We start from the raw sequence: 24,288 nt of genomic DNA, 5'->3' as shown, positions 1-24,288 counted from the left end.
GACTGTTTACCCCAATGGTAACATGTACAGTATAATATCACAACCAGGATACTGACATTGATACACACAAGATAGAGAACATTTGCATCGCCACAAGGATGCCTCCCATGACTTTTGTATAGTCATACTTTCCCTCCCCACATCACTGAACCCTGGTATTTTGAGTGTGATCTCATTATTTTGTTTAAAGAAAATTCTTAAATATTACATACCAATCAGCTAAATATGAAATGTGCTCCTACTACAACTGCCCCAGTACAACCCGTCATCTTGATCCATTACCACTGCAGTGGCTTCCCCACTGGCTTCCCCATCTCTGATCTTATACCCTCTCTCCTCTGCTTCATCTCCTGCCATCTCTAGGTAATGTTCAAATACCACCAAACTACTTATTTTCATACAGTCCATGGTGTTTACATCTCTGTCCTTTCTGTCATGCTTATTTCCCCAGTCTTTTTTTTTCATCTAGTGAGCATCAAACTACTTATTTCATATTCCCAGGAGAAAAGTATGCACGGCTCAACTTCACATCCTTATCAACAGTTGATATGGTCTTTTAATTTTAGCCATCTGAAAGGGTACATAATGGGATCTTATTGTAAATTTAATTTTTACCTCCCAGTGACTAATGGTGTTGGACATCTTTTCATGTGTTTACTGGCCATTTGTGTATCTTCTCTTAGGAAGGGACTTTTAAAATCTTTTGTCTGCAGGGCACCTGGGTGGCTCAGTTGGTTAAGCATCTGTCTTTGGCTCAGGTTGTGGTCTCGCAGTTTGTGAGTTCGAGCACAGACCCTGCTTTGGATTCTCTCTCTGACCCCTCTTCCCTCTCTCTGGCGCTCTCTCTCTCTCTCTCTCTCAAAAATAAATAAATAAACGTTAAAATCTTTTGTCTGCTATTTACTGGTTTGTCTTCGATCAAGAAGACAAATACATCTTGGAATACAAGTGTTTTGACAGATAAATGTATTGCAATCATATTCTCCCCAGTCTTTCATCTCTTAATTTTTTTGTTTTGTTTTTTTTTGAAGGAGAGAGACAGAGCATGAGCGGGGAAGGAGCAGAGAGAGAGAGAGAGAGAGAGAGAGAGAGAGAGAGAGATACAGAATTAGAAGTGGGCTCCAGGCTCTAAGCTGTCAGCACAGAGGCCAATGTGGGGCTCGAACTCACGAACTGTGAGATCATGACCCGAGGTGAAGTCAGACACTCAACTGACTGAGCCACCCAGGCGCCCCTCCAGTCTTTCATTTCTTAATTATCTCTCAGAGCAGTTTCAAATTTTGATGCCCAATTTATTACTTTTATTTTATAATTCATTCTTTTTGTGTCCTAAATAAGAAATCCTGGCCTTCTCCAAAGTCAGGATGATTTTCTCTAACGTTTTCATTTAGAAGTTTTGTAGCTTTACCATGTACATTTAGGTCTACAGTTAATTTCAGGTTTTGTTTTTTTTTTTCTTTTTAAGTTTATTTTGAGAGAGAAAGAGAGAACATGGGGAAGGGCAGAGAGAGAGGGAGAGAGACAGAATCCCAAGCAGGCTCTGCACTGTCAGCACAGAGCCCGATGCGGGGTTCAAACTCATGAACTGTGAGAGCGTGACCTAAGCTGAAATCAAAAGTCCGACACTTAACCAACTTATCCACCCAGGAGCCCCAGTTTCAGTTTTTATACATGCCTTGAGGTAATGGTTGTGGTTATTCTTTCCCCATGTTGATTCTAGCTGTTCCAGAATCCTTTGTTGGGAAGGCTATCCCTCTCAATTGAATTACCTGGGCACCTTTGTTGAAAATCAACTGACCTATTGCTGGATTTTCTATCTATTCTGCTGATCTAATGTCTATGTTTAAACTTACGTCAGTAATTGCAACTTCTGGTACTCTAGCTATTTGTGGGATGGGGAGTTTACCAGCTTAATAAAGACTCTGTAAAAATGAATAAATAAACAAACTAGGTTGGTACCACACTGTCTTGATTACTGTAAGTGTTGTAATCAGGTAGTATAAGTCCTCCAAATTTGTTTCCTTTTTTATCCCCCAGATGCTCTGGATATTCAGGGTCCTTTGAATTTCCATATAAATTTAAATTTTTATTATCAATTTCTACAAAATAGCATGCAGGACTGTCATTGGGATTGTGCTGAATCTACAGATCAACGTAAGGGAGAACTATAAGATAATAACAACGAGTCTTCCAATCCATGAATATATCTCTCCATTTATTACTTAATTTCTCTCAGCAATGTTTTATACTTTCCACTGTACAGATCTTGCACAGTATTTTGTTAAATGTATTGCTAAGTATTCCAATTAAAAATTTTTTTTAATGTTTATTTATTTTTGAGAGAGAGAGAGACAGAGTGCGAGCAGGGGGAGGGGCAAAGAGAGAGGGAGACACAGAATCCGAAGCGGGCTCCAGGCTCCGAGCTGTCAGCATAGAGCCCGACGCGGGGCTCAAACTCATGAACTGTGAGATCATGACCCCAGTCTAAGTCAGACACTTAACCCACTGAGCCACCCTGGCGCCCCAGTATTTCAATTTTAAATTATTCACTGGAGTGACTAGATCTAAGAGTTAGCAAGAGGGGTCCTCAAGACATAGCTAATCTTTTTATAACCTTACCTTGTAAGTGACATCCCATGCCTTTTGCCACATTCTATTCATCAGAAGTGAGTCAGGAAGTCCAGCCAACATGGTTCCATAAGAGTGTGACTACCAGGAGGTGAAAGTCACTGAGAAGTATTTGAGAGGTTGAGTACCCCAGTTACTCATGGATCTCCTAGGTCTTTTTGAGCTTTATTTTTAAGGTCTTTTAAGGTAGGTCTAGCATAGTGTTTACTCAAGAGCTGCTATTTAGTTCTACTTCATGGTGTGCCCCTTAGGGGTCTCTAACGAATGTTCCAAGTATCGCAAGATTTCTCCATGGTGACCAGTGACAACTCAAACGATTCCCTGCCCTGTGTGAACTATGGGAAGTGTTTGCTTGACAGCTCCCTGGTAACTCTGTTTCCTGAAAATTGTTCATGCAGCCTTGTGAGAATTCACCCTGTGACTGGCATTTAAGCAAAGACTCACAGGGATGCCTCTGCAGAGTTCTAGACCCTTCCTCTGTGTAGCTCCCTTCTCCCAGGTCCTCTGCCCTGCAAATTCTAGCTCTCTCATTCTTCCTAAATGCTGATCTGGGTCTCTTCAGACCCAACTAGTTCCCCCTTCCCAGCTCTATCTGGATTCATCTCCCCTGTAACCACCATCTGAAACCTCCCTACAGGACACGTGTGGACCCAGCAGGACTTTTATTAACTTGTACTCATGGATCACAGTCTTGTACTGCCTGTTGTATGTGTCTGAATATAACTGCTTCCTATAATTTGTCCAGTGCTCAAGTTGCTTGGGGTGGCAGAGCAATCTGGCCGCCACTCCTGCACAGCTAGAAGAATTCCCACTCAGAGAGTTTTGAAAACTAACAATGCCAATCTTGGGCCCTATTCCATAGAGATTCTCATTCACTAGGATGAGGCCCAGGAATCTATGATTTTCATGCACAATTAGGTTTGAGAAGCACTGTGCTAACTATAAATAACCAAGGACTACAAAGCTACTAAATGGGACTTGTAATTATTAACTTTTTCAACTTACAGAGATCTTTTACCTCCTATCTTTACAAAGTCATGCTTTGTACATTAAATTTCAACTGACATATACCATTTAAAGAAACTTCACCTTATTTGAAGTTTATATTTTGCACCTTTATTTTGCTTTTATTTGTATCTTGAGGTCTTTAGAAAAAGTGTGATTAACAGAGAGCACATAAAGAGCATTAAATCTGGGCACCTTGCTGGCTCAGTCGGTTAAGCGTTCAACTTTGGCTCAGGTCATGATCTCGCAGTTTGTGAGTTTGAGCCCCACACTGGGCTGTGCTGATAGCTCAAAGCCTGGAGCCTGCTTCAGATTCTGCGTGTGTGTGTGTGTGTGTGTGTGTGTGTGTGTGTGTGTCTGCCTGCCCCTCCCCTGATCGCACTCTGTCTTTCTCTCAAAAATAAACAAACATTAAAAAAAAAAAAGCATTACATCTATAGATGGGATATGGAATTCCCTTGCCTTCTTGTAAATTAAGAGCATAACACCTTCTATATACATGCAAATACAGAGCCACTAACTTGCAGCATTACAAATGCAGGAGTGCACTTTTACCCTAAATGTCACACAGGAAAAAGTTAAAAAAAAAAAAAAAAAGTATTCATTAGCAAAATACATGGCCAATAATAGTTAACACAGAACAAAAGTCTCCACTCACAAATAAAATGCTCCCAAACCCTATGGCCAAGGCTACCCTGTATCACAGGGTACTAGGTTGAAGGCCATTTTTTCTTTGGCTACTCTCACCTAAGTGGAACAACTCCACCAGAGCCATTCTTTCCAAAAGTGGCTAACCAACAAGAGCACAGTGAGAGGGCCTCTTGGGCACTACAGAGCAATAGCCATCTGCCTTGCTTCTGGTCTGCATTTCCACAGTGGTCGAAGAGCAACTTTGGAGACTTGTCTATAATGGATTAGCAATGCCCTTGTCCTAGCAATGCCCTTGTGATATAAAATGGTCCACAATGAACCACACTTTTCTGAATTCATGCCTTGTGCAGAACCCTCCCACTCTGAATCTGTGCTAGCTTTATGACTTGGCTGGACCAAAAGAATGGGACAGAAGTGACACTGTCCAAGTTCCAAGACTAGGCCTTAAGGGGCTTTGCTAACTTCCACATTCACCTTCATGGAGTTTGAGACACTGCACCATGAAGGAACCTGAGAGGAAAGACCACATGGAGAGAGTGACCCAGCCATCCCTGGTGACCCAGGCCCCAGACCACCCTACGGCTAAGTGCAGCTGCAGAAGTGAGCCCACGCAAAACCAGCAAAGAACTGCCTGGTCAACACTGAAATGTGAAAAATAATACAACTGCTGTCTTAAGCCACTAAGCTTTGAAGTGATTTGTTATATAGTAGAGACTCAGACATGCCAACTACAGCTTCTACTTAGAGAGATGGTCCCTGGAGCCACATGCCCAGGTTCGAATCCCAGTTCTATTACTTCTTCATTATATGATCCTCAGCAAGCTGCTTAACCTTTCTGGGCCTCAGTTTCTATATGTGAAAACTAGGGGTAAGAACAGTACCAAACACTCAATAGAGCTGTTTTAAGGATTAAATGAATTCACATTATAAAGCATTTGGAACAGTGTAGAACACACAGCAATTACTCAACCCCTGTTAGCTACTGCTATTATTGGAGACTTTCAGAAGAGTAACATAATTGACCTTTACATAATTTATCTCAATGTAAGGATACTTACAACATTTCACAATTCCAAGTACATCCCTCATGAGGTTGTCACTGCCCCCTAACGTAACTGTAAATGACTCTGAAGAGGACTTTCAAGTGCTGAGGTCCTCACAGCCTACATGGTCATGGACACTTACCTGCATAGGGGAGACAGCTGCTGCAGGAGGGGTTTTCATAGGACTTGGACTCAGAGGTGTTCGAGGAATTGCAGCTGCAGCAGGGTTTGGTACTACAAAAACAAACAAATACTGAGTGTATCACCGTACAGTGGACGCTTTCATAACTGGTCTCCCCTGAAAGGTTCCCAAATTATCCAATGCTTTGGCTCCCCTGGAAACCGTCCTGACGTCTAACCTCCACAACACAGACACAGTTGTGCCTAGCAGGTGGTGCTTCTCCCGACACTAGGTGGACTGCCTGTTCCTCAGAGTCTTTGCGTTGATTCTCAACCCTGGTTATGCCAGTCATTTCATCTTTGCCATTTAATTAACTTTTGTAGTTAAAGAGCTCCATAAGCCAATGAAATTCAAGTTCAAAAAACCCAAGAGGAGTATTTCCATAAAGGCATCAGGTGAGAAGCCTGACCCACAGTGGATGCACATTCAACGAAGGAACACTGGAAAACAAAAACAAGAAACAAAGGAACGCTGGGCTCCTATTCATCTTTTCTCATGTTCTCCTGTGGAGTTCATCACTTCACAAGTATTTTCTGGTCTGCATTTAATGCATGATGTGTAATTATTCACTCGCATGTCAGTCTCCCTCTCTAAACTAAACTCTTCAAAAGTAGGATTCATAATTTACTCACTTCTAGATACTTGGGCTTGGTACAGATTCTGGTAGAGGGTGCATAAAAATGGTTATTCATTTGAAGTTAAATTAAATACAAAACAGGACAAACCAATGAAATCAGACATATCACACAGTGAGAAAAGATGAAGAAGCAGATCACTGTAGATCACTGTGGACCTTTTAAGGCAGCCAAGCACTTATATTTAAATTGCTATTGGGGCGCCTGGGTGGCTCAGTTGGTTAAGCGGCTGACTTCGGCCCAGGTCATGATCTCGCGGTCTGTGAGTTTGAGCCCCGCGTCGGGCTCTGTGCTGACAGCTCAGAGCCTGGAGCCTGTTTCAGATTCTGTGTCTCCCTCTCTCTGACCCTCCTCCGTTCATGCTTTGTCTCTGTCTCAAAAATAAATAAACGCTAAAAAAAAAAAAATTAATTAAAAAAATAAATAAATAAATTGCTATTTCTTTTTAAGTTTATTTATGTTGAGAGAGAGAGAGAGAGAGAGAGAATATCCCAGGCACGTTCTGCACTGTCAGCTCGGAGCCCAATGTGGGGGCTTGATCTCATGAACCATGAATGAGATCATGACCTGAGCCAAAATCAAGAGTTGGATGCTTAACTGACTTAGCCACCCAGGCGTCCCTTAAACAGCTATTTTTAGATTCATTTTTTTTATGGAGATAAAATTCACATAATAGAAAGTAATTTTAAAATGTATAGCTCAATGGTATTTAGTATATTTACAAGATTGTGTAACTATCATCACTTCTACCTAGTTATAAAACATCTTTATTACCCTAAAAGGAACCTCAGTATCTATTAAGCAATCACTTCCCATTGATCTCTACCTGAGCCCCTGCCAACCGCCAAACTGCTTTCTGTCTCTATGGATTTACCTATTCTGCCTATTTCCTATAAATGGAATCTTACAACCTAAAGTCTTTTGTGTCTGGCTGCTTTCACTTAGCATGTTTTCCACATGGTAGTATGTATCAGTACTTCTTTTATTCCTCCTTATAGCTGAATAATATTCCATCAGATGGACACACCATATTCTGTTCATCCACTGATCGATTAATGGACATCTGGGTTGTTTCTACATTTTGGCTGTTGTGAAAAGTGCTGCCGTGAACACTTGTGTACAACTATCTGAATACTTATGTTAACTTGTTTTGCACATATAATTAAGCAGTGGAACTGCTGAGTCACTTAGATATATTTTATTATAACATTGCTTTTTCTTTTTTTTTTTTTAATGTTTATTTATTTTTGAGAGAGAGAGAGAGAGGGGTGGGGGAGGGCAGAGAGAGAGAGGGAGACACAGAATCTGAAACAGGCTCCAGGCTCTGAGCTGTCAACACAGAGCCCAACGGGGGGCTCGAACTCACGAACTGCGAGATCATGACCTGAGCCGAAGTCAGACGCTCAACCGACTGAGCCACCCAGGTGCCCCTATAATATTGCTTTTTCAAAAAGATCAGTATAGAAGCAGATTTATCATCTTTTTGCATTAGAGCTCGTTTCATCAATATTTTGAATAACTGCATGACTTTTAGTGTAGACATTCCGTTATTATTTCATTTTAGAAGAATAGATTTTTGTAAGTCTTTCTTTCATCTTAGTCCATCATATTACCCAGAGGTAGCCACTAACAAGAGTTCCAAGTGCATCTTCCTGCACTTTTAGTGCAAAAATCTATGTATTTAAAAAACAAAATCACGCTATACAATACTAGTCTGCAACTTACTATAAAGTATTGCAGGCATATTTTAACATCAGTACTTCGAGATTGACCTCATCCTTATTAAAAAATGCACAGTATTCTATTGTACTAATGGGTCATAACTGACTTAATCCTTTAAATGGGCACATAAGCAATTTTCAGGTTTTCCATTTTTTCAAACAACGCTACATTGAAAACTTTGTGTGTATAGCTGTATCTATGCATCTTTATAAACTTGTTCCAGTATTATGTATGAGAACTTCAGGGTCTCTGAATATGGCATTTTAAATTGGAAGATATTGTCCTCCAAAACATCTGTACCAACAGTGTGTGTGAGTATACAAGTGACTTTTGCTCTGATTTTAAGTCAAAGAAAACTGATTTGTGTATAGTCATAGAACATAGATTATAGAAACTCTATTATTAGAGTGAATTAGTATAAAGCCTATCATGAAGTTTAAAGAATTTTTAGAAGAAAATATAAATTTTACGACACCTTATATTTAGTTGTTTTTTTTTTGAGATTTTACTTATTTTTTAAATGTCTACTTATTTTGAGAGAGACAGAGAGAGAGAGAGAGAGAAAGAGAGAGCACAAGCACATGTGAGTGAGTGGGAAAGGGGCAGAAAGAGGGAGAGAGAGAATCCCAAGCAGGTTCCACGCTCAGCACAGAGCCCGACATGGGGCTCAATCTCACCTCCTCGAAATCACAACCTGAGCAGATATCAGGAATTGGACACTTAACTGACTAAGCCACCCAGGAGCCCTAAGATTTTAAGTAATCTCCACACTCAACGTGGCGCTCAAACTCACAATCCTGAGATCAAGAGTCACATGCTCTACTGACTAAGCCAGCCAGGTGTCCCCCATTTAGTTGTTTTTAAAAACTACATCCCTGGGGTGCATGGGTGACTCAGTCAGTTAAGCATCCAACTCTTCATTTCAGCTCAGGTCATGCTCTCATGGTTTGTGAGATGGAGCTCTGCGTCAGGCTAAGGCTGACAGTGCAGAGCCTGCTTGGGATTTTCTTTCTCTCTCCTCCCTCTGCCCCTTCCCCTGCTTGTGCTCACTCTCTCTTTCAAAATAAATAAGCAAACATAAAAACTACATCTTTTTCCCTTTCCCAGAGCTGAGGATTAGAGAGATGAAAAGGAGGCAGGCATCTGAAGGTAGGAAGAATGAGCTTCTGGGTACAGAAGAGCCCATGTGACATGGAGCCTGACTTATTTCTGGACTGAAGTCCAGTGAGGCAGGAGTATAGAGAGCAGGGGAAGAGTGATCCAACTGAGGCAAGAGGAAGGCAGGGTCAGACCACGTATGCATCTGGGGATCTGTATTTCATTCTAACTATAATAAAGCAGCTAAAGGAGTTTAAGCAAAAAAAAGATCTTTTTGTCATGAAATGAAATGGAGAGAACTGAAATTAGAAGATATGGTGGTTGGTACTAGCAGTTGATTGTGCTGCTAGAGATGGAGACAAGTAAACAGAACAAAGATGTGTCTGCTAGAGGCTAGACCGACATATGGAGGTGAGAAAGAAAAAGGATTTAAGGAAGGAGGATTTCTGGCTTAATTAACTGGGTAGAACAGTGCTGCCAGTTATAAGAGGAAAGACTGAAGCTCAAGGACAAGAGTGTGGTTTTGGACAGAAGATGTGTAGGAGATACCTGAGTGTCAATGTCAAGCAGGCCTTTGGATTTATAGACTTATAGGAATTTAGAGGAAGGGAAAGAGCTGAATTCATACATCCGGAAGATTTTAGGCACAGAGAAGACACTCAAAATCCCAAGACTATCTTAAGACCAAGTCTGAGACCAAGATGTCTGAAGTTGAACAGATCCTAAGTCTCCTGCTAAAGTCACTTGACTGTAAGACTAACTCATTAATACTACATGAAATTTGATGAGGCTTAGAGAATAGGATGGTAAAGAAAATCAAACCAGGCCAGAGAATTGATGGTAAGTGAATAATGACTGCCTGCCCATGGCATAGGGTATAAGAAATTACCTTGCGATGCACTGTCGAAGGATTTGATGAGGGTTTTTACCGTTGGGGTTGGCTCAGAGGAAGTTGAGGACCTTCTACTCAGTCCCATCCCTTGCCTTAAGGCTGCCAAATCTCTCTCAACAGCATTCATGTAGTTGTACACCCGGCCTCGCTCTTCCTCTTGCCTGAAAACAATATTGAAATCAGGGAGTTTTTACACATATACTAGCAAATAACATTTTCCCCTCCCTACTGAAAAGCACTAAAAAATATCAGTTTTTAAAAAGACATTATCAATAGAGCTGAGTAAATTACCTAGTCTAATATTCTCATTTGCTTGGTAAATTCCAGGAAATGATATTAAAATTTTTATATCAGGTTATACTAAATAGGTTAAGTAACCATCAGAATCCATTTTCATCTGAGTAAGTGTAAGGTGAGGACATCAGTAATCAATTAGCAGTAAAATGGGAAGTGGACTGGCCAAATATCTTGACTCAGAACTGGGGATTTCAAGGTTCTGTCCTGCTTTGAAGAGTCTGGGAATTCACCAGTACATATGGATTATCTGTACTAGCAGGATCTAACATGCCATGCATAGACATTGAAATACAAAGAAATGAAATCAAAGCTCATATTCTTTAAAACAAACAAAATCTGCTACAGTCTCCAAATAGATTTCTACAAAGGAAAAAAAAAAAAAAAAGCCTGGGCCCATATTAGTAACATGAGTCTCTGAGATGCTCAGTGTGATGGATCATGAGTCATTGAAAAAAATCAATTACACTTTATTTCTGGCCAGCTCTAATTCACTGAGCTGACAAAAGTTTTCATCTGTAATGAGATTCAGTTGCAGAGTTTGTGCATGTCATAAAACTATCAAGTAAGATTATAGGTGGACAAAAACAAAGTCAGACCTTAGGAAATTTTGGTAGCCACTTGGCTCTTCTGACAGTTTTTTTCCTCCAGATGTACCACAGGGTCTCATGCTCAGAAGGTTTAACAAAGAATCTGTAACAGTGATTATCAAACTTTTTGGTCTTGGAGCCCCTTTTCACTCTTAAAAATTACTGAGGATCCCAAAGAGCTTTTCTTTATGTGGCTTATATCTATTGACATTTATCGTAATGGAAATTTAAACTAAGACATATTTAAAATATTTAACGAACTAAAAATAAAAATAAACCCAGGACTTATCAATATGACATATTTTTATGAAAAACAGCTCTTTTCTAAAACCAAAAAAAAAAAAAAAAAAAAAAGGAAAAGGAAGAAGAACAGCAGTGTTTTTACACTTCTCCATATCTCTTTGATAGCTGACTTAATAGAAGACTGCTAGGGGCACCTGGGTGGCTCAGTGAGTTAAACATCCAACTCTTGATTTTGGCTCAGGTCATGGTCTCAGTCTCACAGTCATGGGATTGAGCCCTGTGCTGGGTTCCGTGCTGACAGTGTGGAGCCTGCTTGGGATTCTCTCCTTCCCCATCTCTGCCCTTCCCCACTTGCTTATGCACATGTTCTCTCTCTCAAAAAATAAACTTAAACAAAATAGAAGACTGCTAGATTCTCATTTCTTCTCTATTCAGTCTATTGCAAAATAAAAAAGAACAAGCCTCACAGATAGTAGTAGCTGGAAAAGATTGTTTTAATGATATTAAAATAGATAACTGTGGCTTTTTAGACAACTGAGACTTTTTCCTTGATACTATACCAAAATGTAGTAAGTGGTGGTTACTTAAAAGTTAGGTGCAATGTGGAATTTGAAACCATGTGAATAAACTTTTCCTATTCTGTCCATTAAAAATCTCCTAGCCTAATGTGGAGAAAGAGGAACCTTCTGCATTGCTGGTGGGAATGCAAACTGGTGCAGCCACTCTGGAAAACAGTATGAAGGTTCCTCAAAAAATTAAAAATAGAACTACCCTACGACCCAACAATTGTACTACTAGGTATTTATCCAAAGGACACAGGTGCACCCCAATGTTTATAGCAGCACTATCGACAACAGCCAAAGTATGGAAAAAGCCCAAATGTCCATTGACAGATGAATGGATAAACAATGGATATATATGTGTGTGTGTGTGTGTATACACAACATATATATACATGTGTATATATATACACACACACATACATACATACATACATGGAGTATTACTTGGCGATCAAAAAGAATGAAATCTTGCTATTTGCAACAATGTGGATGGAACTAGAGTGTATCATGCTAAGAGAAATTTGCTAGTCAGAGAAAGACAAATACCGTATGACTTCACTCATATGTGGAATTTAAGATACAAAACAGATGAACATAAGGGAAGAGAAGCAAAAATAATATAAAAACAGGGAGGGGGGACAAAACATAAGAGACTCTTAAATATAGAGAACAAACTGAGGGTTGCTGGGGGGTTGTGGGTGGTGGGATGGACTAAATGGGCAAGGGGCTTTAAGGAGGATACTTGTTGGGATGAGCACTGGGTGTTATATGTAGGGGATGAATCCCTGGATTCTACTCCTGAAATCATTATTGCACTATATTTTAACTAACTTGGATGTAAATTGAAAAATAATAAATATAAATAAAAATTTAAAAGAATAAAAATCTCCTAGTCTACCTGACATTTTAAATAGATTTTTACCCATATGCGACTGTGTAAGATCATGCATTGGTCATACTCAGTGTTCACTGAGTTACCTGAATTTTCCAAATGTTGACATCTGTCATCATAGGATTTATTTTTTAAAAGTCACATTTGTTTATATCCCCAGTGATCTCATCAGGAAACTCTTTAAATATGGGAAGCTGTTCTCTGTCTCAAAAATAAATAAACATTAAAAAAAAAATTTAAAAAAATTAAAAAAGGGGCGCCTGGGTGGCTCAGTCGGTTGAGCGTCCGACTTCAGCTCAGGTCACGATCTCACCGTTCGTGAGTTCGAGCCCTGCGTCGGGCTCTGGGCTGATGGCTCAGAGCCTGGAGCCTGCTTCCGATTCTGCGTCTCCCTCTCTCTCTGCCCCTCCCCCATTCATGCTCTGTCTCTCTCTGTCTCAAAAATAAATAAACATTAAAAAAAAAAAAATTAAATATGGGAAGCTGCCAAGCTTGCGATGGTGGATACAAGTTTCCCCAAATCCTAACATTCACTTGAAAGCCCACATTTTAGCACTGGCAACAAATATGACCAGCTGTTTTCCTTGAAATGACATGGACAATCTCTCTTAATTCGTCTTCAAGAAATATCCACCAAATCTGAATACCCATAGTTTGCCAGTCAGAAAAAAACTCAAATTAAAATAATCACAGAAAGCTTTCCTGGAGACAACCTTGTACTTGGGTATATAGCAGACAGAGTGCCAAGTGCTTTATATATACTTCCCATTCATCACATGGAATGTTACAAAGAATATACACAAGGACCAAAAGTTAGTAAAATTATTACATCAAAGACATCTTTAGGACGCAATGGAATGATTCTATAAGAACAGAATTTCAGTTACTCGGGTTAGCTTTAGAATGAAACATTTCTGATACACCATTCATTTAATAGTATACAGAAAAAAGGTAAAGTAATAGGAGTTTTACACCAATAGAGAAACAATACTCTTCCACCTCATTCTACGTTCTGCTTAAGGAAGCCAAAGAAAAATGGTTTAGTAATACTTTTCTCTGGGTCATACACTAGAGCTAGGCAACAATAAGACAAGATAGCTTTTCAATGATATCCTGTTAAATATTTTTCTATATTTTTTCCTCTGTCTACTAATTAATGCATAATCAAATTCTTTTTTTTTTCTTTCAGTAAACTCTATGCTCAAAGTAGGGTTCAAACTCACGACCCTGAGATCAAGAATCACATGCTCTACTGATTCAGCCAGCCATTATCAAAATCTTAGTAATATCCTCAAACATAAAAACTACTGCCCCCCTCCTCCACTCATTAGATGGAGTTTCACTGAGGAACTCAGAGCATATCACAAATGTCATCTCATCTAATACTTTACATGGGTTTCCAATGACCTCTATGTTAGGTGGGAAAAAACACTACTATAGAGATCCAGATGGTTATAAACATTACAACAAGTGAAAACTCCTCAAGCTGAGTGATGGAGAGAAACTCACTTTGCATTCTTTATTTGGATCTCTAATAATATTAAAGTATACTCATCATTGCCCTGAGCACTGTATAGACAGATCTCCTTTAAGCCTTACAGCAATACTGTAAAGCAGGCAGTACTGTCTCCATTTTAAAGATGAGCAAACTGAGGCTTGGGGAAGTTAAGTGGCCTGACCAAGAACACACAGCCAGTAAGAGGCAGAACTGGACAGAAGCCAAGCCTGTCTGCCTCCAGAGTATATACATCCTTAATCAGAGGCTATTAATCTAAAGAAAAGTAACAGTACTGGAGTGTGTGGATACAGGAAAGGAGAGACCATAAGGTACCATTCTGGTCCCTTCAGAGTTATTGATTACAGACGTTGCCAACAGCTCTGAAAGATCCATATAGACTGTGCTATTTTACAGGTGTCATAAAACGAGGCCAGGAAAGCTGAGTAACTCCCACTAGCATCCATACTCAGTCACACTAGTGTCAACCCCCACATTCTTTCCGTAATACCACATCACAAAATTGGGATTTAAGTGTTCTCTATTAAAACATAAGCGCACAATTGGCTTCTTAAAACATACTTGCGTGACTTTATTTCCTCCAATTCTTTTGTGAGCTTCTCATTTTTTTCTTGAGCCTCATGTAACCGGCGCTTCAGATCACCAATCTCCTCTTGGGCTTCAGATTTAATATCATTTGCAATTACCACAGCAGTCTGGAGATCAGCTTGAAACTGCCGCCATTCTGCAGATTCTTCCTACATTAAAAAACTAAATTTTTATTTCTAAAAGAAAGTAATAAAAACTTATAAAAACAATAAAATGTATTTATGATTCAGACTGTAATGCACTGTCCTAAATGATGATTAATTTCTTTTAAATCCCAGAGAATTGCTATTACCATTTCTAACAGGCAACAGGTAATACAATTAATAGTAGTAAACTTGTTATTAATGAGGAAAAGATTTTCTAGTTGATCTGTCTGCTAAGGCATCAAGCACGAGTGCTCAATCAGTATGAATGACAATAATGTCAAGCCTCCCTTCCTTATGCAAGTTTATAAGTCTTATGAAAATAAACACATTATTTAAAATTTATATAGCATTTTACCTCTGAAAAGCTGAAGAAGGTAGATAAATGGTGTGTGAACCATACTGAAAAATTTTACATGAAAAACTATAAATATCCTGACATCAAAAACTAACAGGAAAAAAAAAATCAAAAGTAAAGGAAAAGGAAGAGGAAGCCAGAAGAAAAACACAAAACTCAAACTAGGCAGACAAAATCATACAAAAAGAGCAGCTAAGGAACTGTATGATCTGCTGCTTCCCACAGTCATGGAGGATGCGGGTGTGGCTGGGTGGGCAACCCTCCTCACCCCCCGCCCCAGGGCGTCTCCTCCACCAGAGCCACAGCTGTCCACTCCCAGGCCCAGCATCCGTCACCCCAAAGCAATTTTCTGACACCATGAATATAGCCTAAGTAACTGAGGAAGGACCCAAACTATGAGATGAGCTTCCCCAATCTGCATCAGAGTGGCACTCCTATTGGCAAGCTGATCAAATCCACAGAAGACAGAAAACCCAAATGGAAACAGCTTGGTTTGGGACACTTTCTAATCAAGAGCTTATAAACTTTCTTTCCAAAATATAACACTTGCTTTCTAAATCCATCTTTTAAAAATTACCACTCATAAATTACTAGTAGATTCTTCTATCCAGAATCTAGCACTGATCCCAACTTGAAATGATGCCATTTACTTTCTGCCCAAAGCCCAGTGGGATCAGTATTTTAACCGTATCTGAAGCTTAAGATGAATGCTAACACAGTCACAGGCTACATGGCACTCAACTTTCAGAAACCTAGGTTTTCTAATGAGATAATACATGAAGATTTATCCTACCCGAAGTCTCCTGTGGAGTGTCTTGATTTCTCTTTCCATGTCATGTTTTTGGTCCTGGAGTTTTTTAACCGTATCTGAAAAGAGCACAGAAGTTTAAATATTTATTCTTAAAGCTGTGTTCAAAAGGAATAATATAAAGGGAGGAGGAATTTAAATATAACATTAAAAAAAAAGGTCATCCTGCCCAAAGACTTTATTTTTAATACAAAACTTTAAAAGAAAAAAAAGAATGTTCAATCCAAGTATTAACCAATATTACTTTATATGGAAAATACCAAATTTAAATCACAATTTCTGGATTGCTTCCTTCCTCAGTGTCTAAATTCTGAAACAAAAAGTTAAGTAAAATCAATTGTTAGAAACACGCACATTGTTGGCTCATAACCAATCAAAATAACACTGACTACTATTAAAGTGTGAATTTTTAATCAAAAGGGTTATTAAACTAAACTCTTTATGAAAGCATAACTTACTTTACACACTGGAAGAAATTCTAAGAAAGTGGTGAATTAGAAAAATTTTTACAGATTTCATTAATTATCTACATAATACCCTGGAGAGCTGCTATTTACATGAATTCTATGGAAAGTCTTTTTATAAAATAAGTGGTATATTCATAAAGTAAATTAATACTCCTCAAATTAGTTCTTGCATAATATAAATTTTCTTCATATAATTCCACATTCACTGTAAACATTTAATTAGTACCACTAATATGCAAAGTACCATTCTAGATACAGTGGGAATGCAAATGTGAAGGTACAGTCAAGACTGGTGCCCCTGGAACGAGAAATGTATGGGAAGTCACATTCTATTTGGAGGTTCTGCTCAAAAATCCATGCTTAAGAGGAAATGTCTTAGGAGGTGCCACACTGGTAAATGCCACCAAGTAAGTCTATCACAGTTGGTTACTTTGATAGCTCAGCACTTTCTCTTGGCTTAAGCACCAGAAAAGGCACTGATATCTAGAGACAAATACTCTAACTTTACCAGTTGTCCCCCACTGCAGGAGAATCCTATCCTTTCTGTGTTCCAACTGTTTGACTGTTAGTGCCAACACTATTAAATTTCTTTACACATCTGTCTTGACCACTAGACTGGAAACACTTCAAAGTCAGAAGCTATGTGGTAACTTCACAGCCCCAACACCTGGCACACGGTAGAACTGTAAACAGAATGTCGAAACATGCAAGCTAATGGAAGGAGAAAGAGAAAGCAATACTAAAATCATAACCTATGGAGTTTTAAAAAATACTCCACTGACAGGACTGAACTTTCTTTTTTAATTTTTTTATTTTATTTTAGAGAGAAAGGGTGCATAAGCAGAGGAGACGGGCGGGGGGGGGGGGACAGAGAGAGAGAGAGAGAGAGAGAGAGAGAGAGAGAGAGAATCTTAAGAGGTCTCCTTGCTCAGCACAGAGCCCAATGGAGAGCTTGATCCCATGACCCAGGAAACCATGATCTGAACTGAAATCAAGAGTCAGATCCTCAATTAACTGAGCCACCCAGGCGCCCCTGAACTCTTTATTATCAGGGACATCATCACTATAGACATTGGTGTTTTTGGTAAAAATTCTCTCCTATTCATTACATTTTGTAGTAGGAACCTAGGCATAGTGAACACCTGCATGCAATGTCACATGTAATCAAAAAATCTTTCTTAAGGGGCACCTGGCTGGCTCAGTCGGTAGAGCATGCGACTCTTGATCTCAGGGTTGTAGGTTCAAGCCCCACATTGGGTGTAGAGATTACTCAAAATTAAAATCTTAAAAAAAAATCTCGGAGTGCCTGGGTGGCTCAGTCAGTTAAGTGTCCAACTCTTGGTTTTGGCTCAGGTCATGATCTTGTAGTTCATGGGTTCGAGCCCCAACGCAGGTTCCCCATTGTCAGCACACAGCCTGCTTGGGATTATCTCCCTCTCCCTCTCTCTGCCCCTCCCCCACTCGTGCATGCTCTCTCTCTAAATAAATAAACTCAAAAAAAAAAAAAAAACCAAGAGAATAAAAAAATCTGTCAATCAATTAATCAATCTTGGGGCACTTGGTTGGCTCAGCCAGTTAAAGTATGTGACTTCTGATCTCAAAGTTGTAGGTTCAAGCCCCATGCTGGGTGTAAAATCTTAGAAAAAAAACTTCCTTAAGCTAACAAATTATTAGCCTTTTTAACGTTTATTTATTTTGAGAGTAAGTGTGTGCGCAGGCAGGGACAGAGAGTGGGGGAGGAGCAGAAAGAGAGGGGGACAAAGGATCTGAAGTGAGTTCCCATGCTGACAGCAGCAATCCTGATGAGGGGCTTGAACTCACAAGCCCACAAGATCATGACCGGAGCCAAAGTTGGACATTCAACCAACTGAGCCACCCAGGTGCCCCAGAAATTATTAGTTTTTAATCAACACACAAAAGTAGGGGTGTGCTGATGATGTCTTTTCTTAGACTGCTTATCTTCCCCTCCCAGTTCCATCAGAAACCTGCTCTGTTGTAACCTGTGTGACATGATACCTTTAATTCAGCATTGATACATTTGTGTTCAGATATTTTTAAATGACATGAATTCACTTCAGTAACAACATAAAAGCCTAGAATATTTATAACAATTATATGTGTAATATTATAAATATATAATGATGATAAATTTTCTAAAGCTGGAAAAAAAAATAAATGAGTAAAACATGGGGGGAAAAACTGGCCAATTTTGGTAGCCAGTAGTTAACTCCCTCCCATTCATCGCCACAAAATTCTTCAACCAATTTCGGGCCTTTGAAATAAAAACTGTTCAAAATTTACATCAATTCAACAAATACCTCATAAGTACGTACTTTGTGCCAGGCTTTTTTCCAGATGCTTAAGATACAAGGGAAAGGGAAAAAAGATATAGTCCTTACCCTCCTAGGGACAGAAAAGAGGATGTTTTTATAATGCAAAGGATTAAACTTTAAGTCTGTCTCTGTATAAGCTGCCTCAGACCTCATTTAACCTGGAAACAGGGCAAAAGGGCTATTCAATTTGGTTAAGGGCAAAGTGGACACCGATGAGTGAGTCCAATACCCTGATCCATATCTCCAGAAGCAAGGATAACTCTGGAACCAGCATGGGACCTCAGGTCCCTATTACCTATACATAGACAAATTCAAGGTCTTGGTGATATAATCATACACAAATAAGAAGGACAGAAACTGAAATATTTCTAGTGTTGAAAACACTAGGAGTTATATTTTTCATTTACACTATATTTAAATGCAAAACATAATTAAAATAGGCAAGCGAACAAAAAAATGTGAATTTCTCCTCCTCTGCTAAAAACCATTTTCTTTTTCTTCTGGTCACAAAGGACATATATACCTATCTTTATATATAATTCACACAAGACAAATGACAGCAAATCTTAGTACTGTTCAATTTAACATCTGGTGTGTCTTTGTTCTCAAGTGACATGTGAAGCCACCTGGCCATCTTAGACTGATCATAAAACCTCAAATTTCATTCATTTATTTTGTTCTTATCCTTCTCTCTTTACCCGCCACATAATCACTACTCTTAAAAGGACATTCTTACACACTCAGCACTATGTATTTATTATCGTCATGTCTTATTAATGCTTTTAAATAGGAAGCTGGCAGCCAATGGAGATATTTAAGCAGAATGAAGTACACTACAAGTGTCTCTAGGGAATTTGATTTAAACTTCATGAATCCCAACCGTATTTTCACTTTGTAACATAAAGTATTAAAAATGACAACAGGCTTTTCCTCCTTGGAAACAGAGGAATGTGTACTTATGCTCTTGTTTGGAAGACTATCTTAGCAAAATTGCCATCTGGCCCAATTAATGGTTACACGAAAGGATACTGTTAGTCTTCAACTCTGGGGCCTGTAAAAGCAGTTTCCTTCCTCTTCCAAGTTCTTCTACAATGAGGGACACTGCCATCTACTGTCTTCAACTCAAAAGCAACATTAAATTCTACCAAAGAACAGAAGTACTACTATGATCTCATTTTTAATTACAAGTTACAACTCAATTTTACAATGTTATTTTTATTCTAGAAATCAAGTAAATTGCTATTCTCACTGTAATTAGACCAACTTTGCTCTGAACAATTCTGAGCACTGCTCTGCCCATTTAATAATGGGGTTCATAATCTTTTCACCACCAAGAACTCTCACCCCTGACAAAGAAGGAACAATCAACCAGGCCTTCGTTCCGGCTCCAGTTATATACCCATCACGCATGCTGATGTTACTGGGCAACTACCATGGGCACAGGCTCAACCTGTGACTCCTGGAGGTAGAAAATAACGAAAGTTCACAAGCAACCTTTCCTGCCCTCCAAATCCATGAAACTCCTCAGAATACTGATATCCCAATACCATCAGACCCTTACATCCTATCAAGCACCTCCACCTAACATCAGGGGCAATTACCAGAGGAAGAGAAATGGCAAGAGTAAAATACCAGTTAAAATACCATGCCTTAGGGGCAGAGGGGAGAGGCAGGCAGTACATCCAGCCACCAGGCCACACCTTTATCCCCAAACCACAATTCCTGATGCTTTGAAAGAGGACACAGATGAGTTTCAAATAAACCATTTACTACTATGTTTTTTTAATTTTTTATTCATTCTTATCACCCCTTCCCCCCAAAAAAGTAGATACAACTTTTTCCCTTCGACTCTAAAGGGAATGCATGCTCACGATAAACAGTCTGGAAAACAGAAAAGCATTGTAAAAATAAAATTACTCATTATTTGCATTTGGCATATATCCTTCCAGACTTCATACATGTGTGAACTTTTTTCCTAAAAGTGGGATAATACTAATTATACTTCTTCATAAGCCTTTCTACTTAGCAGTAGCTAGATAATGGACAACTATTAATCAATTCAGATCTACAGCACTATCTGATGGCTGTTAGTGTTCCACCAGTTGGACATATGATTTGTTTTAGTAATCTCCTATTGACAAACAGAACGGTTCCACAATTTTTGTCATAAACACGATGAGTATCTTTACACAATTGTTCAGATATTTCTTGCAGACACATTTCTAGAACTGTAAGAAGTAATGAAGGACAACTTGGAACTATTGACAGGATCCAAGTCAATCCGTTAGAAGGATCCAGCTCAAGAATGCAGAAAATTTTTTTGAGAAGTCACCAAGTTATAAAATTTATTGTATAGAATACACTGTATCAGTATTTCTTAAGGAAATCATCATGCCTGGTCACCATTTCAGTGTAATGCTGTATTTAAAACTTGTATGTTTTTTAATTACAGAAATAATACACACAGCTCATATTCTACTGTCCCATTATCTGCTTTATTCCATCTATGGCTGTACACATAGACCTGTCTAATTTATCCTCACTGATGAAACGGCAGCCATAGTGGGGATGCACTGTGCTCACAGGTTATTAACTAGATCTCAACTTCCAAGTTTTTGTGGTAACCAGTAATTCTGCAACATACATGTCTAAGCTTATATTTGCAAACTAGTAAGAATGTTTCTAAACATTGTTGCTAAAGTACTGTTGTACTTTAAATTCTGATCAATACCCCGAAAAGGTTGCAGCAATCTATACTCCTTCCGACAATACACAAGAGGTCCCTTTTCTCCTCTCCTACACACTATCATCCTTTTTCACTTTTCACACCTGCCAAGTGAAAACTGGCATCTTGTTTTAGAGTTTATTAGTGAAGTCAAGCATATTTTCGCACCTTTTCTGCCTTACCTATTCATACACTCTTTTTGGCTAATGGATTATCCTAATGTCATTGATATATGTCAATATATATATAGAGAGAGATACATATAAGAGTCTCCTTATATATTTTATATGTGCTACAAATATTTCTCTCAAAGTCCTTTATGGTACTTTTATTTTGCTGAACTGAAAATTTCAGTAATACATAGTCAAATAGGAAACTTTCCTTTATGGCTTCCCACTAGTGTTGAAAAAGGCTTTCCCATCAAGAATTATACAACTCTCCTCCATTTCCTTCTGCTACTTCTCTAATCTCAAGACACGTTTACTCACCATAGTCAATAGTGTTCCATGTAAAAGCGCAAAACCTGTGTTGCTAGATGTCAGGCCCTAGCCCCCAATCTCAGGAACTACAGAGGGCAGGAAAGGAGCTATACATAAATGCAAGCACACAGCAAGCATTACTACACAAATACAAAGTGGTCAAAAAAGTCACTGTAACTGATGGGCACATCACTTGAGCCATACCCGAGATCTCGTTCATGCCACTACCCTCAACACCACTCAGCTTTGGTTTGCTGGACTAGCAGTGAAGTCATTAACTTAATTTATTCAGGCTCAGTTAAGTTGCTTCTTTCTGCTGTTTCTCTTTTAAGAAACTAAATGTCCAGTAAGTCCTGGTTGGCCTTTCTTACAAAGGACAAGGATAATTAATATTAGTGACTTCCACATGTCTCTCAATAATTGTAGAAGTCACTGTTCTAACTACAGGCCTCTCCCCTCAACGCAATGACTGGATTAAGGCTCCACTGATGATATATGCCTACGGGGGGCCCTCTTCTGGAGGCAGAAGTGGGTGGCTTCAACCAAGGAAACAGGTGTGTGTGTGTGTGTGTGTGTGTGTGTGTGTGTGTGTGTGTCTGTGTCTGTGCGCGCACGCGCGCGCCCCCATTTCACTGCTAGGCCAAATTGCCTCTCCCTAAGTGTGGTCTTCATTTCAAGACAACATGGCAGCCTGCTGTTACTTCGGGCAGGGCTTTACTTCTCTTTCTGATACTGAAGTTACGGCAGGAGCCCCTGGCACCACGTTCCCCACCTTATTTAGAAAAAGAATTCGAGGAGCGCCTAGGTGGCTCAATCAGTTGAGCATCTGAAACTTGACTTCGGCTCAGGTCATGATTCCAGGGTTGTGGGATCGAGCCATGCGTCAGGCTCCGAGCTAAGCATGGAGCCTGCTTAAGATTCTCTCTCCCTTTGCCCTTCCCAACTCAAGCTCTCTCTCGTAATAAAAAAAAAAAAAAAAAAAAAAATTGAGCCTGGGGCAAACACCACAGCCAGCACTCTACAATGGAGAGGGTGGTACAAATGCTGACAATCTTTTATACCACAGCCTGAAACTGCTGCTCGTCCCAGACCCTATGACCCCTGAGGAAGAGGTTTTAGTACCCCACCCCCAAAGTTTGGCTGGGAATATCAATACTCAGAGTTTCAGTGTTCTCCTGGACTGTAGGTTTTTTGTTTTTTTTTTTTTCTGTTCTGTTTGATTTCTCCATAACTCCAATTCTATCTGCTTTATATATTCCAGAAGTTACTCAAAATTGTTGATCTACTGATGAGACCCCTCACCTATTTTCTATCTTTGGTTTAGTTTCATTGTAAACTTTTTTTACTTTTTAAAAAATGTTTTTATTATTGAGAAAGAGACAGAGACAGACACAAGCAGGGGAGGGACAAAGAGAAACAGAATCTGAAGCAGGCTCCAGGCTCCGAGCTGGCAGCACAGAGCCTGACACAGGGCTTGAACTTGAGAACTGCGACTGAGCTGAAGTCAGATGCTCAACCGACTGAGCCACCCAGGCACCCACAGATTCATTGTAATTTTTGTATTACATGGCAGGACCATGTTACTAGGATTTTGGGAGGGAGAGGAAGTATATGTGTGGCCTCAGGCCATCATCTTGAATCAGAAGTCTTAACAGTATTTATTTACTGAGTGAATTTTATATCAGATCTTTCTAATCTGGATGCTAAATCCAAATAGTACTAAAAGGTACTGCAGGCCAAATCTAATCAGTATGGCACTGATGCTATCTGGAAAGCCATCTGGGACTCCAACTACATGTTATGCCCTATGATACTGTCCCATACTCACTGATGCTGTACTCCTTTTTTTCAATCTTTTTTTTTCTCTGTCCTGCAGACTGAATAGTGACTACTGACTGATCTTCAAGTTCACTGGCTCTTCTATGTTTTTAATTTGCTGTTTAAATGATTTAGTGGGCTGCCTGGATGGTTCAGTAAGTTAGGCATCTGACTCTTGGTTTCAGCTCAGGTCATGATCTGGTACAAGTCCTGATTTCGTGAGTTCGAGACTTGTGTTGGGCTCTGCGCTGGCAGCACAGAGCCTGCTTGGGATTCTCTCTCCCTCCCTCTCTCCTCCTCTACTTGCGCTGTCTCTGTGTCTCTCAAAATAAATAAACTTAAAAACTATTTTAATGATTTAGTAAACTTTTTAAATTAGCTGTTAAATTTCTCAGTTCTATAATACATATTAGGTTCTTTTTAAACAGTTTTTATTTCTTTCCTGAGATTTGCAATTTGTTCATTCATTACTGGCAGATTTTCCTCAACACCCTGAGTGCAGTTACAACAGCTGCTTTAAAATCCTCGCCACTAATTCCAAAGTCAGGATCATTTGGGGGTCAATGTGACTACTAATGGGTACAGTTTCTTTTTAGGGTGATGAAAAAGTTCTAAA

General features: G+C 39.3%; 1 protein-coding gene across 2 annotated transcripts in view; it reads right to left on the bottom strand.

The window, feature by feature from the left end:
- SPECC1L (sperm antigen with calponin homology and coiled-coil domains 1 like) overlaps positions 1–24,288 on the bottom strand; it is a 140,917-nt gene that overhangs the window by 56,806 nt on the left and 59,823 nt on the right. For both annotated transcript variants that reach the window (XM_049619114.1, XM_049619113.1), the window contains exons 6-9: positions 15,836–15,909; positions 14,515–14,690; positions 9,853–10,016; positions 5,470–5,561 (exon numbers count right to left, since the gene is read on the bottom strand). In XM_049619114.1, the coding sequence (XP_049475071.1) occupies positions 5,470–5,561; positions 9,853–10,016; positions 14,515–14,690; positions 15,836–15,909 (506 nt within the window). The remainder of the gene's footprint in view (positions 1–5,469; positions 5,562–9,852; positions 10,017–14,514; positions 14,691–15,835; positions 15,910–24,288) is intronic.

Source organism: Panthera uncia, assembly GCF_023721935.1.
Source record: "Panthera uncia isolate 11264 chromosome D3 unlocalized genomic scaffold, Puncia_PCG_1.0 HiC_scaffold_8, whole genome shotgun sequence".
NCBI lineage: Eukaryota > Metazoa > Chordata > Mammalia > Carnivora > Felidae > Panthera > Panthera uncia.
This window is presented reverse-complemented; position numbering and strand designations above follow the sequence as displayed.